General features: G+C 41.3%; 1 protein-coding gene across 1 annotated transcript; it reads left to right on the forward strand.

Moving 5' to 3' along the window:
• The first annotated feature begins 153 nt into the window (after nucleotides 1-153).
• slc38a5b (solute carrier family 38 member 5b) lies at nucleotides 154-15,691 on the forward strand. Its single transcript, XM_067528449.1, has 16 exons — nucleotides 154-307; nucleotides 6,146-6,227; nucleotides 6,325-6,394; nucleotides 7,500-7,615; nucleotides 8,591-8,664; nucleotides 9,235-9,327; nucleotides 9,501-9,582; nucleotides 11,602-11,684; nucleotides 11,925-11,983; nucleotides 12,166-12,282; nucleotides 12,414-12,493; nucleotides 13,049-13,149; nucleotides 13,237-13,361; nucleotides 13,742-13,886; nucleotides 14,665-14,768; nucleotides 14,850-15,691. The coding sequence occupies exons 2-16, from the start codon at nucleotides 6,187-6,189 to the stop codon at nucleotides 14,952-14,954; spliced, it is 1,395 nt and encodes a 464-aa protein (XP_067384550.1). The 5' UTR covers nucleotides 154-307; nucleotides 6,146-6,186; the 3' UTR covers nucleotides 14,955-15,691.
• Nucleotides 15,692-16,036: the final 345 nt, after the last annotated feature.

A 16,036-nucleotide genomic window follows, 5' to 3' on the forward strand; every position in this document is an offset into this window, starting at 1 on the left:
AGAGTCTTAGTTAACTTTTTTTTTCTTTTTTGGAGAGGAAGCAAGAGGAGTGTCTTTACATGTGACCTCAGCAGAAACATGAGACCGTCACTTCCAGCAGCCTCCCTTTTCTCAGCCTGCTCGACTCTTAGCTCCCTCTCCTTAGCTTCTCCCTGAGACACTCTGTGCTCCTCCAAAAACAGCCCAGTGTTATTACCCCCCACCCCCCTTCCCCAACACTACCACCACCAGCACCTTCCATCCCAAGCTTCTGTCCAACCTCAGAGCCCAGGACTTCAGCACGCAGGTTCACCTTCTGCTTCTGAAGGTAAGTCCCTTCATTCTTCAGGGCTGGAGCTGCCATGTGGTTTGGGCTGTGGAGGCTGTCTGCTCAGGGACAGTGGAGGACCAGCAGAGAAGAGCCCGTGCTCAGTCAGAGGCTCAAGCTTCGAAACGTTTTTACGATTTGTTAAAGTAGACGAGTTATTTAAAGTGCATGCAGCTGTTTTCCAGGTGTGGTTTCACTGTTGTGACAGCACAGTTTAATAGCTCTTGGTAATGTTGCTCTGGTTTTTCTAATTATACCCAATTTGCTGTAAATGCAGAGAGTACGTGTAGTTATTCTTCAGATAATGACACTGTATCATATTAACTACATACATTTGTTATTAGTTGTAACGTTAATGAGGTCAGGGGATATTTTTAAGAGCTCACGCTTGGCAGTCACAGTACAAATATAGCGTCAGTGTATAAATATGCAGAGTCGTACTGTTATTCAGTTTAGACAATTTAGACAATGGTTTCACATTTGCAGACATTTGCATTGAATATATTGTGTTTCCTTTTTTATCTTCCACAAAGCAGCTGAGACTGTTTTGCTTGTTCTGCTACAGCTTTACTACATTTCAGAGGGCAGATATTGTACTTTTACTCCACTTTAGTTGCTTTTCAGAAACTGAACAATAAACACAAATACTGTATAATCATAAGAGTTGATTGATTCCCAATGTAGCTGCTTAATTATTAGAGGAAAAACGCTCGGTCATAAAAACTGCATATAAGGTTGTAAGAGAGTCACTGCAACATTAAAGCAACATACACATTAATGCATAAATAATGCAGTATATCATATGGGAGATTTGGTACTTCAAAGGATACTTTTATACTTGAGAAGTATAAAAGAAGTTGAATGCTGGACTTGCTGTAACACAGTATTCCTATAGTACTATGTTGTGGTATTTGTACTTTTTCTCACGTAAATGATTTGAATTCTTGGTAATAAACAAGACATTTACACACTTACTTCGCACACATGTCGTCTTTGGGTACTTCAGTAACGTACGCGTGAACGTAAAAGACAGTACAGGGTGGGGGAACCAGTTTTCTGGGAGTTACAACAGCACAAACCTTACTCTAAAAAAAAAAAAAAGGCGACAGTATTGCATAAGATCTAAACCTAAACATTCGGTGGAAGGAAAACAGGGCGGGGTTTCGCTCAGGCACACACTGTACACTATATGTCCCCCCCCCTCCCCCCCCTCTCCCCCCCCTCTCACTGTGGGCCAGACTGTATATACTGTACTGTCCCAGACAAAAACCGAATCTATGCTGTGAAAGTCCCTAAAGACTGGTTGTTTGCAGGGTCAGAGATGAACTCTTTGGATCGTGCCAACATATCCATTTAACAACATATGGATTAGGTATGAGCTTGTCCATAAAAGTAAGTCTTGACCAGAGACCTGACAGGGGTCACTGAGGTTGTTTGTCTAATTTCCAGCTTAAGGCTGTTCCAGAGTCGTGCACATCTGACTGCAAATGGCCCACTCCCACCGTCTCCCGCCCGAACCTGGGACACTTATCAGGCACTGATCTGCAGATCTCAGGCTCTGAGGCACAGAATGTTGCAGCAACACAGGGTCAGGCGAGATGTGAGGAGCAAAACAGGGGAAATATGGTTAGATTCATATTAGTCTTGTGAGAAACCATGGATTTGAGGGGATGGTTATGAGCAAAGAAATGCACGAGTAGCACTTGTTGCATCCAGGATTGATTGGACCCATTGCGAAAGGGTAAATGAGAAGCTTTGAGTAGAAATTGGTAGGAAAGTGCTATTTAAGTGCAGAGCATTTAATTTCCCCGCTGGGGAATTCTGGCCACTGCTGCACAGTGAAAGTCGAAAAGAAAAGCTTTGTGAATTCTCTATGCGCTTTAGACCCTGAAACCATCACTACACTGGAATCATATGGAACAATAAACAGGAAATTCCTTCAAATGAATAGTTTGGCTGTGGAGAGATATATTTATTCACTTTCTCTCCGAGAGTGGGCGACTTTCAGATGGACATAAACCTCATGTCTGTGCGTTTAGTACGGAGCTGTACTCAGGATGTGGTTAACCAAGCTTGGCATAAAGGCTGGAAGGAGAAGGAAGCACAAAAGAACACAAACACTCACATTTGTAGCAGTATCTTTGAATAAAAAGACTAACTGGGTCCAGCTCAGGTTAGTCCAGGCTACGCCCAAAATGTTGACCTTTAAATAACTATTCCTTGACTATTTCTGCAAGTGAAACCTGCTCACTGTCCACCAGCAAAAGTGTAAACATTTGATTCTCGGCCAACGCTTGAAAGCAAACGCTACAGCAGCACATTAAGAGATGTTTTTTGGGCTTTTTTTTTTAAAAAAAGCTGCAAATAATTCTTTGGCCAAATTCCATTGGCAAGAATCTCTAGAGCCTGATTGGTGCAGAGGATGGGTGGGTGCACCTGCATCACAGTATGTCAGATAGTGTCAGGTGAGCGGGCAGCCACAGGAAAGTGTTGACTTTTATACACTGTCCTCTTACTGCGTTGATTGACATGAACAACTGGAGATATTCTCCTGAAGTTCAACCAAATCAAAACTGGAAATTGACCTGTTGTTATGATCCCAGTTGGGAATTCAGAGCCATAACCAGCGTGTTCTTTCAGAACGGAGTTTAAGTTGGGGGTGTCCAATGCAAAGTGTCAGTTAAATCATTGTCAGCCAAAAAGACCACCGTGCCAATGAGCACTGAATATACTCCTGAATAATTGTCATTTCAACTTTACTTATTTAGCCCCAATTCACAACAAAGTCATCTCAAGGCACTTTGCATAATAAAGTCCAGACGATACAAGTATGTAGAGGAAACCCGATAATTCCATCTGGAGCAAGCCATAGGCACCGGGGGAGAGGAAAAACTCCCTTTAACGGAAGAATCCTCCAGCAGAACCAGGCTCAGGGTTGGCGGCCATTTGCCTTGACCGGTTGGGGTGAGTGGAAAGTGAAGACAGAGAAAAGAAAACAGCAACCAAATATCTTTGGTTTCTCTCTGGGAATATGAATGTATTAAATAATAAAGCCCATTAAGGGTTTTGGGTTAGTATTTACAAACAGAGTCCATGTGACAAGTTCTGCCGCAAAATGTCAATGTCTGAGGAACCAGCTCAGTCGTGTTTGAACAGGGAGGTCATTCTCAGCCCTTATCTCTCTGGCAGTCATTCCTGGGGCCTACGATATCTACAACTGGGGCTGTCGGGACTTGGCTTCTCTCCAGCCGTGAGTCTGTTGAGACACATTTACTTTTCTCTCGTGATTGAGAAAGGTTTTACGTCCACCAACTCGAAGAGTAACTAATACAGTCCAAGTACATGTCTGTCTTTATCAGGCCCATTTGTATGGTCCTGTAGGAGACCTACTATACTGCAGCAGGTCAGTAAGTAGGTTATCATCGTCCACACCTAGTGGACGTGGGTGGGTGGCTGTAGCTGGTGTTGTGACATTTACAGTTAAACCTGTAGTAAGAATTAGTCTTTATTTTAACCTGATACACGATACCGAACTCTAACCGAGAGGGTTGTGTTCTTGAACCTAACTGTCAGGTCATTACTCAGGCTCGTGAGTAATGACCCCCCGACTCTGGAAAACCTAACAGAGTGCTGAACATTTCTTAGACGGAAAGTTTGGGTTTATATTTACACATAAAAAGGAACAATCAGCGGCACATTTGGAAATGACTACAAATGATAAGCACCTTAAATCTTGCATAAAGGCACTTTACAGTGGGTTGCAGCTGAGGCTCGTACTAGCTACCATACGTCAGCTGGTTTCAATGCCAGATGTAACCATCAGCATAATGAAGTGAGTGAAATTAAAAATGAGGGGAAAAAAAAGGAGCACTGGCAGTGGGGGGGCTCGGTTTAGGGGGGCCTTCATGGGCGTCTTTGTCCCGGCCCAGCCAGAGTCTAGGATCACTGCTGACCATGATACCCAAGCAAAAAGGATCTGGGAAGAATCTGTGTTTATTTCACAGGAAGTGGACATTCAAGGAGCTGAAACACTCTGTCGCATCTGAGTCTTTAATGTGACACATGACCTACAATCTTTGTTTAAGCAGTTCAATCAAATAAAAACAGGATACGGACCTTTTCTAACTATAAACTTCTACTGAACAAGATGTGGAACTAGACGTGTTGAGGAAACTCCCTGTGTGACCCTTTCAATCCGACCACCAGCATCAAACAATAAGTCTTGATTATGCAAAATGGTTATGACAACGATTTGACAAATTCAAACAAACATCTCCCACTGCAACACTGAGTGAACTAAAATCAATGAATGCTTATTAAGTACAAAACAGAAAAGGTTCCTGTTTGCTCCCCGTCATCATGAAAACAGTTGGACTATGGGCCTGTCTAGTGTCTGGATTCTACTGGACCATTTTCTGATCAGTTTGGGGGGTTTTGTATCAAGCTGCATTGCCAGTGTTTCAGTACTTTCAGTCTTTGCAGTGCACTGCTTGTTTCAATCAAACCGAACTGTCCCTCACCACGAAGAACACGAACAATGAAGTTCTTCAGAAACAAATTCTGTAGAAGTAGTTTCAAATCAGTACAGAGTCCTCTCCATCTGGCCCCTGTCAGTAATCCAGCAGCACAGTTCGGAACTCATTAGTAAGTTCAGTGAATCAGAATTTGGCTCGTCCATTGGTACATTCAGACCAAACACGAACACATGTCGAGGGGTGTGTTAGTGCCTCAACGGGCTCAGATGTGCACTTTGAATCCGACGATGAGAAGCTGAACATTCTCGAGTTTCTTGTGTAATTCACTTTTTGTCTTTGGCTTCTCTCAGAGAGCACAGAGTAATACTGTGAAGTAGCAGGTTGGAGTGTGAAATTCCTCAGACGTGTTGTGGTATTTATAATGTTTTCATCTGCAACCAAATCACAGTTTAGTTTTGCATTATTTGGCGTTTTTCTGTAAAAGCCTTTGACACCAGACATTAGAATAAACGAGAGAAAATTATCTCTCACTCCGTCTCCAACTCTCTAACTTTCAATAACTCTTTCAATAAGGCTGATAACTCTCATAGCTGCACCATGAGGAAACCACATGCTGCGGTTAAATATGACTTTTTTTAAATTTTTGCAGCCACTCAGCTAATGATTTATGGTAGAAACCACATATACAGATTTCCACTTGTTTTATGTCCATCACTTAGTGATATGCTATAAGGTGTGGTTCCTTTGCAGCGACCAGGAACCATCAAGGCCTCCTTCCTAACTTTAAGAAAACTACTGAGGCTGGTAACTCTACTGAACTTAACTTTGGCACCAGAGCTAACTCCTGGTCAAACTCATATTTATAATCAAGGGAAATTTAAAAAAAAAAAAATCCGATAAACCTTTGCTTGGGTACATACTGTATTTCTAAAGAGATAACCTCATAAAAATGGTTGACATATAGCGGACAATAAGCAAAGCTGTCTTCGCACACGCAACACACACACACACACACACACACACACACACACTTTATTAAATTTTTATGCAGATAATGCAACTGTAACCACTTTAATAAGTATGGAAACTCTCCACTCTCAGCTCTTCATTAATTCATTCAACCCAAGTCACAAAACCGGGAGTTTACAAGTTCTGACGTGGCCTGAAAAAGTATTAAAGTTTTGAAATTTGAAAATAAACAAAACTCACATATTTTGGTAGATTAACAAGAAATGAGTAGTTGATTTAACAAAATGTCTATATGATGTTTTACAATGTTTAGCTAAAGCAGGCAGGAGTTTGGCCTTGATTTTAATTAATTGATTTTTGAGCTGTTTGTGCTTTTTTCTTTTTTCTTTTCCAGATTTCACCCTCACGAATTAACTGAGACGACTGAACTTAAGCATGGAACTGCCAAAGATTTCAAATGGCAACGTGGAGGGAGGGTACAGTTACCATTTGTATTTATAGTAAATCACTTATGTTCCTGTTTTAATAAACTTTAAAACGTGTTTGTTCCTTTGTTTGTGATGGATTTTGCAGAATGTCCCCCGCAGAAGAAAAGTTCCTGCAACACAAGAGTGATGGAGCAAAAAGACCTCAGTTCACAGATGTGAGTGTGGCTGCTCCACATCTGTCTGCTGTATATTTCATAACTAGACGTAATTGGCTTATTATGACGGGCACTCAGATATATTTGTAATAAATTATTTTGGCTAAAAATACAGAATATATTCCAATGCAGTGGAGTAATAGTATTGAATATTTTTTTATGGCAAGAGGAGAAAATACACTGCAAAGCATTTCAAGCCGATTCAACTTAGAAGCTGTCAGGAAAATGTAATTTAACTCAGCTTAGGTTAAAGTTCACAAGTTGATTTATTGGTTCTGAAAAGTTGAAAAAAGTAATTCAGCAAAAATAAGATATTCAGTTGACTCAACTGCTAAGTTACATGGATGATTGTTAAAGTCGGTTTCGCTTTTGTTTTAAATGTATGAATTTTGTAAACCTTTATTTACCTGAGATCCCAAAGAGATCAGCAACCTCTAAAGAGATACCGAGCCAAGAGTCAGGTCTTCATTTGACATAAAGAACCTTCATTTTCTAACAGAGCAAAGAGCAGACTGATCCCACCAACATTGTTACATTTCCATATTAGTTAGTTAGTTATTATCAGAACAAAATACAAAAATAAGTGTTGCTGGACAGTTTTAATTCTCCAAAACTGTATAAATGTCCCTTAATTAGATCAGTCAACTCTCAGCTCTTCATTCATTCAACCCAAGTCAAACAATCTTGTTTTTAAATGTTCCAAACAGATCTGAAAAAGTGTACTAAGTAAACTCACATATTTACATTAGATTAACAAGAAAACACGAGTTGATTTAACAAAATTTCTACATCGAGTGAAACTAAAGCAGGAAGGAGTTTTGCCTTTATTTAAATTTATTGCAGTCGTGTAACCGTTTTTTTTTTTAATGTACATATTTGTTAGAATGTTTAAAGAGTAGAAAGACGACAGAAAATGGGGAACGACCTGCAGCAAAAGGGGTTCACCTGTACACACCACCCGGACGCTCGCTTTCTTATACTAAAGAGTTCGACAACAATCCCAACAGCACAGTTTTCTGTCAAAACAAGGCTTAAATGTGAATGTGCAAGTGTTGCCTATCAAAGTGTCTGCAAAGTTAACAGTCACGTCCTATGTCTTCTCCAGTTTGAGGGCAAAACTTCCTTTGGCATGTCTGTCTTCAACCTGAGCAACGCCATCATGGGCAGCGGCATTCTGGGTCTGTCATACGCCATGTCCAACACTGGCATCGTCCTTTTCCTGTGAGTGCCAGACGCACACACTCATTGGTACCAAAAGGACGACGTAACACACACACCCACCCACCCACCCACACACACACCTCTGTGGTTCCGCGAACACGGCAGACGGTAGACAAACACACAGATGTGCAAGAGGAGACAAAGTAAATATTACACAACACTTAGCTGCTGCTTTTGCCCCGAGTGGTTATGACATAAAATGACTTCGATGGAAAAAATAGAAAATGTTGGTGGTGAAGCCTGAAAATGGCCTCCGATCTGAAGTTATGCCACATGCTCGACAACTTATTTAACTGTTATTATTACTTCTGATGCACAGAGGATTTCAGCACCATAAACCCACAGCTGTGCCTACGTCAGTTTGCTCACGTTCGGATCGTGACACCACTAAAACTGAGATGTGCCGGATGATTCTGTCCAATAACAACCCAACATGTAATAACCATGTGCATCAGAAACCAGTGTTGAGGATATTTTAAGCATGATGTAAGACCTGCTCCTAGCAGGAAGCCGCACGCCCGCATTGTACCTTCCCATTAAGCACAATACGACTGAGCAGCGGCCTCCTTCGCTTCCCCTCAGGAGATTCCTACTCGCTGCGTTCCAACAATGTGGGGGACAAAATTAATAAAAACACAAAGTTTAAAGCTCTGTGAAATTGAACGTCTGTAGGCATCGGGAGCAAGGGCAGGAAGCCTCCCAGGTTGTTGTGACATGTTTATTTGAATTTCATTTTTTGGCAATTTTTTTCTAACCACTGTATTTTTATGGGTCGTTTCATGTCTAGTTTGTTGTGTCATTTTATTTTTTGACAGTATTTTTTTTGTAGTCGTGGCCCTTTTTTTGTGTCCTTCGTACTATGTTTTTCCATGTTTTTTTCATTTCGCCCCAAAGTTGTGAGCCACATTAAAAAAAACCCTAATATGTCAGAAATTGCGGAATCTAGCGTTTAAGTATGATACTTGTGTTTTACAGGATCCTGTTGACCTGCATCGCCTGTCTGTCCTGTTATTCCATCCATCTGCTGCTACGCAGTGCTGGAGTTGTGGGTAAGACTTCAGTAAATTCCCAAAATTAGTTTCAGAACTCAAACTTTCCACCAGACTCCAGTTCGTGTCGGGACTTCAGCTCCTAATCCTGTTCAGGTGGTTCAGGGTTTGTTAACATCTGAAGACCTTTGTATGAACTTTTGAACATTTGATGCTATTTACAGCAGAAACTAAACGAGTAATGAATGGAATTAAACTAAATTGATGACTCCAGTCATTTCTAATATAAACTGTGAGGATTGGATAAAAAAAAAAACAAAAAACAAAAACTAATTTATTGTTTTTTTAAAAATTGAACAGACCAGAGAAAAAAATACCTTCATAATGAAAACCTGGTTTGAATGAGCCTAAAATTAGCTTCACTTCGTAAAACGCTGCTTTAACACCGATGCATGAGAAATAATAATAATAAAATCTAAATCTACTGTATTTATCTGCAATACTTGTATATTTTATACTAGTATATTTTCCTGGTTATCCTTACATATCTTTGCTTATGTAACATTTATAATACGGGACTTTTACATACAACTTAATTTTTACAGCACAGAATTTGTCCCTTTTGATCAGGTATTCGAGCCTATGAGCAGCTGGGCCTCCGGGCTTTTGGTCATCCTGGAAAGATCCTGGCCGCTGTCGTCATAACACTTCATAACATCGGAGGTAAGACCCCGGTAAACAGGTGTGGAATGTGAAAGGCTGGTGTGATAAGAGTAGGTGGAGTAGGTGATGGTACATTTTGCCACGAGAATGAAATGGGCCTGGGGGGGGGGGGGGGGGGGGGACATGTAAACACGTGTGGCCATGCACTAATAAAACCCTTTTTCTTAATGCAGCCATGTCCAGCTACCTGTTCATAGTGAAATATGAGTTACCGCTGGTGATTCAAGCCTTTCTTGGCCAGACGTCCAACTCGGAGTGAGTATCTCACACTACCTTGAAACAGCAGAGACTCCAAAGATGCAAAGTAACAGATGATTAGTCAGCCCTCGCTGTCTAATGAGGTTTAAAGGACGTGAGGACGGCACAAAACAGTAACATTACAGATTCGACTAATTTTTCACTGCTAGAGAAACTGAGCCAAGTTTGGAACAGAAAAGGTTTCTGGTCTTAATACGTGTTGCATAAAGTAAAAAGACAGGATGGATACTTTCTTTTACCAAGAGAAGTTGGAATCCATCACCTTAGGTTTCTCCACTCTCTTTTGCAGTTGGGACATTTTTAATTGGATGAGGGAAATGCTGTCTTTTGTGAGATTTAGTTTTTTTTAAATTAGATTCCCAACAATTGGCCAATTAATCCTCAAGCAGGAGGAACCAGTTCTTAATAGAGACCTGAGGAGCAGTAAGTCCTCATCTGAGTGAGACCCAGCAGACTGCTGTCAGATATGTGCACCTGAAGTACAGAGGACGTCCTTAGCGTGAATGTTTCCAGTGCTTATTTTTATTATTGTTATTATTCCGGATTCTTCCGGATGTTCTATGGCATGGTACTAGTCCTAAATGCTGACATGCTCCAACACTGACATGTTGAGCAGGAGAGAGCTGCTATTACTTTACATGCCGACAACTTTTAGGTCAGGATGGAATATTTTTAGGAATTGGATTTTGAATGGCCAGCTATGAGAGCCATCTTCAAAAACTACACATGATACTGTAATGAAACATGATGAAATGCTTCACATATTACGGTGTCCTTCACATTCTACATGTTTGGAGCATTTATGAAACTGCAATTGAAGATTTATTTTTTTTTATTTAGTGTGTTTCCACTTCTAAATTGTTCAGTCAGACAAGGGTGATGGCAGTGAGCAGCGATAGGAGAATACTGCCCCCTGTTGGAGCAACACGAAATTGCAATTGTCCAAAAATATTTTCTTTCATGTGTTTTGCCTTTTAAAATGTTTAGTGCTTTTTATCTTTTTTTTCTGTGGCATTTCTGTGGCATTCAGTGCTTTAGTTCTGCGATGGGAGCATAGTTTCCACCTGCTGGAGCGTTATGATGCCGCAATTGTAAAATTATTTATTTTGCATCTGTTTTCACTTCTAAATAGTTAAATGCCTTTAATCCTGCCACGCACATTTGTGGAACTGCAGTCGTTTAGATACTTCTTTTAACAAGTTCTTTCACTTCTAAAATGTTCAGGACTTCCAAGCTCGCAGTGGCGATGGCTTTGTTACTGTCCAGCTGAATTCTGTAAAGTCAATAAAAGGCTCCTTCCCTCTCATGACAATTAAGGCCTTTACAGCAATGCAGACATTTGCAGCTGGTGAGTTTGTTCAACTCAACCAGGCAGATTTTTGTGGTCAGCCAAATTCACCATGTCTGGATAGTGAGCAGTTGTTATTCCAGCGGCGTTCACATGGATTTACACTCGAGTTTAAGCAAACCGTAGCGATGTAATGTAATTAAGTATTACACTAAAGTACAAATGTGAGGTACTGTACCATGACATTTTGGAAGAAAACGTTGAAATTTCTGCTGCACTAAGATTAAAAACTAAAACATTTAAAAGCCAAACTGTAAAGAGCTTCACTACCTAAACGTATGTGCTCGCACACCCTTCATGATCAGTAGATTCAGGGATTAGTTGAGCGACAGAAATTTAGGATGATCCTTAAATAAATGTGGATTAATTGAAAAATTACTTTAAAAAACAAGTTCTGCTACATTGCTATTACTACCTGAATTTATAATAATTGAGCGTATTCATTCAATGCTACTTTAAATTTTAAGTCAAGTTTTCTACAGTTAAAACTCATAAAATTTACAGTAAGCCGTCGCACTTCGTTCATCCCTGTCGACACATGCACTCGCACACGACCAGTGACTCACATCACAGGAGAACCAACGCAAACACTGTCATTTACCAGATGGTTTGAAACTGTGAGTCTTTTTCATTGTATGTGTGTCGTGTTTTGTGTGTTGTGCACCTAGTGACTGGTTCATGAACGGAAACTACCTCATCATCATCGTCACCGTCTGCATCGTCTTCCCGCTGGCCCTGATGAAACACCTGGGTATGTCACTTCCTCTCAGTAGTAGTAGAGCCACTGGTGGGTTTCAGTTTGGGTCTTTAGAAAGAACCCAGACCCAGTTTCCTTCTTGTGGCTCGATCCACCTTCACAAAGTGACATAGGAGGAAACTCAAAGCACTAAAATATGTGACAAAGCAGCTTTGTATAAAATCAGCTTCAGCACAGTAACAGAGTTCACGTATGGTTTGGTTCTGAGACGCCTGCTTTGCCTGTGTTCTGCAGGTTATCTTGGTTACACCAGCGGCTTCTCTCTCACCTGCATGGTCTTCTTCCTCACGGCGGTGAGTCTGCAACGTCCAGGAAAATGGAATTTCTGTGGTGAAAATGTTTCACAATCCCAGTGAAAGTCACACATCCACCACGAGACAAACACCCACTGGGTTAATATAAAAGACGACCTGTGACACAAAGAGCTGTTAATGTTCAATCTATATTCAACAAAGATCCCTCTGCTTCTCATCAGGTCATCTACAAGAAATTCAACATTGATTGCCCTTTGGAAGTGTTTGGCAACTCCTCTGTGAGCACAGAAATCCCCGAGGACACGTGCACCATCAAGTACTTTACCATCAACCAAGAGGTCAGAGGTGAACAATGTCTGACAATGTAAATGTTCGGTGGTGTAATCTGAACACATGTATGAGCAGGAACTACCGTGTTCGTCTTAGTGCACGTGAGGTACAAGTGAAGCTACTGTCATTTGATTTGCAGACGGCCTACACCATCCCCATCCTGGCTTTTGCGTTCGTGTGTCACCCTGAAGTGCTTCCCATCTACACCGAACTCACCAAGTAGGATTCTGTCCACACAGTGTGTAACCATCACTCACCCCCAGGCACAGATATTCAACTCCTCCAGATGAAATCATCTAGATGAATTTTCAAGTTTTTAATAATATCATCTGGTTGCTCATAATACAGAGGTGGTCAGCATGCATGAAAATGAAAATGTCCTCCAGATGACGTCATCTTCTACTTACACATAAATACACACCTTATCTTTCTTTTTGAAGTTGGGTTGGTTATGAAGCAACAACAACAAAAAAAAAAAAAAAACTGATGTAACTGCTAACTAGTGTCCCGGGCAGAGCCAGACACAGAGGCAGAGAGGCTCAGTGATAGAATGTTTGATCTCCTGAGCTTTACAACACGCTCGCCCAGGTCGAAGCCACGGAGGGTCTGGGCATTAGTGGTGCCCCGAGCTGTGGGCCTGCAGATCTGTGACAGCGTGACCAATCATTCCTCGCGCAGCATTCGCACAACAGTTTCACATTATGCTGCAACCATGTAAGTGGTTGTATCAGAGAATAAACTAAAGCAGCAGCATCTCTCCCTCTACCCCTAAAGCCCAACCAAGAGAAGAATGCAGAATATTGGCAACGTGTCCATCCTGGGGATGTTTACCATGTACTTCTTCACTGCGATCTTTGGCTATCTGACCTTCTACGGTGAGAACATCTTGTCTGAGTGAGCTGCAGAGCATATCAGTTTAAATGGGAGCCATAAGTCACAGGTTTGTATACGTCTGTGTGCAGATAACACCGAACCAGAGCTGCTTCATACCTACAGCAAGGCGGACCCCCTGGACACTCTGATCCTGTGCGTGCGGCTGGCAGTCCTGGTGGCGGTGACCCTGACTGTACCTGTGGTCTTATTTCCTGTGAGAACTTTATACATTTTCTACTAAATGACATTTGGCAAGTTTACCATGTAGAGCTGCCAACATTTCCACAGTCCCCAGTAATTCCAGCTGTCCAACAGCAATGTGCCCATTTCCACGTACAACCTATAGAGATTTCACATTAAAGGCCTACCAGGGAAGCCTGTTAAGGCGCTGGAAGGCTTTTATTTTGAAATCTCATTCATTAGTTATTCTAAATTCTAATCCGTCATTATGATGCGCTGTCTCATAATCATAAGATGTGGATCTGACTAGTGCTTTGAAAACAGTACTACAAGATGAAAGTCGGGATTAAAAGGAGGATTTAATGAGTTTTATACCATTTATTTTGAAACACATTGGTCTGTCTTTTCCCTCAGATCCGTCGTGCCCTCACACAGCTGCTGTTTCCAGGGAGACCCTTCCACTGGCTCCGCCACATCGCCATCGCCGTCGTCCTTCTGTTTGCCGTCAACCTGCTGGTCATCTTCGTTCCCAACATCCGGGATATTTTTGGCATTACTGGTGGGATGTTAGCTTTGGCCTGAATGAAATGTAGTGCCTGTAAAACCTTCAAAATTCTCTGCTGAGTTTTTTTTTTTTAAATCTATTAATTTGTCTGTACTATTTTTTTGTTTATTTCATATTGCCCATTGTGGAGTCCAGATGTTAACCACTGTCCATCAGCATTAGTGCACAGTCTGGTTGTTCCAGACAAAATCCAACACAAATGTAAAAGGCCTGGTGGTTATCAGACAAATAATAATGGACTTGTGACTAGGGGCTTTTCTATGGGCCTGAACTGCTGCCTGCAGCTAAAGGTTGAAAGATTTATTTTATTGCTAATGAGTTCAGCTCTTAATTTTTAAGGAGTTACTTAGTTTTACTTCGATTTGAAAGCTGTACACTGATCAGCCACAACATTCAATGATGGTCTTGACTTCATTTTACTTTAAATACAGAAGTAAAAGTACTTAAAAAAAAAAACAAAAAAAAAAAAAACAATGATCATGGTAAATATGGAAAAACATCTACATTAATTAATAAAAAACTAAGGGGTCAAAGGTCACTGATGGTAAAAGTGGAGCTGATTTTAATGTGCTGACGGGTGGTTAACCTATAAAAAGATCAGTATTAATTTGTTTCTGCTATTTGTAATCTATTAAACCCACCAGCTGGTATTAATGTTGTGGCTGATCAGTGTAGTTTAAAGTCGGCCAGGGTCCCGGAGATTTACAGCTTCCTTTGAGGTTTACGTTGAAATGACTGAAAGGTATTTATTGAGCATCCTGTGTGTGTCCAGGGGCAACCACCGCACCCAGTTTGATCTTCATCCTTCCTGGACTGTTCTACATCCGTATCATCCCCACTGACCAGGAGCCTATGAACTCCAGACCAAAGATCCAGGTTGGTCCACGTCTCCGCCTGCTAGAACAGCCACAGTTTCAGTAGTCAGAGTACACTGACATATCCTCTTTGGGTTTTCAGGCTGCGTGTTTCACCGCACTGGGCTTCATCTTCATGACCATGAGCCTGACGTTCATTGGAATCGACTGGATGACTGGAGAAAAGAGAAGTCACGGCGGACATTAAAACGCACCCCCCCCCCCCCCCCCCCCCCCCTCCCCCACCCCGCCCAGCCCAGCCCTACAGCCCACTGCTGCAGCCTTCCTTTAGTCCTCCAGATCAAAGGCAAGATTTCAAACTCCTGCTTGAAGGCTCAAGCTTTAGTGGGACTGTTTCCATTAAATGGAAAAAATAAAAAATAAATTTGTTCCTCAAGTGTGTTGAGAGGAGCTCGGTTTTGTACCATCGACCCACCCAGATTGATACAGGTCACCAGGATGCATCACAGGTGCTGACGAACACAATGATCGTGGAAACCCCTCAACCACTAAAAGCTTTTTGTCCTGGCATAAGCTAAACGTGGTGTTTAACAACTGAGATATAGATAAAAGCAAATTGTGCCAATGAAACCAGTAAATCCAAACAGTTTCATTATCAACAAGGTTTGGTGGAGAAAAGGTATTAGGTGCTATTGGTGGAGCTTGAGAAGATTCTATTCAAAAATAGATCTCAGCCCAGCGTTTAACACTATAGTCCAATTATTCCTGCTCAGAGAGCCACAGTATGAGTGAATCAAAGAAATGTGTTCTATGATGTATTTATGTACTGTAATTCTGCACACTAACATTTGGCAAACTATTAAAAAAAAAAACCTGGCAACTATTACCCAACGTTTGTGCAACTATGGGCCAAATTAATAATTTAGTAAATTTATTCTGGACAGTTTGTCATATTGTTTTAATAAATATTTACAAAACATCAAATCTGTGTGTTTTTGGGGTGCAGACTGAAAATAATTGTGTTTTCTTTTTTGTTATATACTCAAATTCATTGTTTTCCTTTGTAATTCTGCAAACAATACCCCATAATGACAAGGTGAAAGAAGTTTGCTTGAATTTTATTAGAAATAACAACAAAACAAAGCTCACTCAGTTTGGTCGGCCCGCTGTAGGAAGAGTCCTGCTGGTTCCACACTTCTTCCGTTTACCGACGATGCAGGCCGCTGTGCTCTTTGGGGCCTTCAATGCCGCAGACATTTTCCTGCACCCTTCCCCAGATCTTTTGGGGTCTGCAGTCAATTCCTTGGACTTCATGTCTTGGTTTGTGCT

The sequence above is a fragment of the Channa argus genome, chromosome 13 (genome assembly GCF_033026475.1).
Source record: "Channa argus isolate prfri chromosome 13, Channa argus male v1.0, whole genome shotgun sequence".
Taxonomy (NCBI): Eukaryota; Metazoa; Chordata; class Actinopteri; order Anabantiformes; family Channidae; genus Channa; species Channa argus.

Excerpts from the sequence above, each read along its gene's own strand:
- slc38a5b (XM_067528449.1), top strand. The coding sequence starts at position 6,187 with ATGGAACTGCCAAAGATTTCAAATGGCAACGTGGAGGGAGG. Across the intron at positions 9,583-11,601 it reads GGCCAGACGTCCAACTCGGA|TGACTGGTTCATGAACGGAA; the intron begins GTGAGTATCTCA and ends TTGTGCACCTAG. Across the intron at positions 12,283-12,413 it reads ACTTTACCATCAACCAAGAG|ACGGCCTACACCATCCCCAT; the intron begins GTCAGAGGTGAA and ends TTTGATTTGCAG.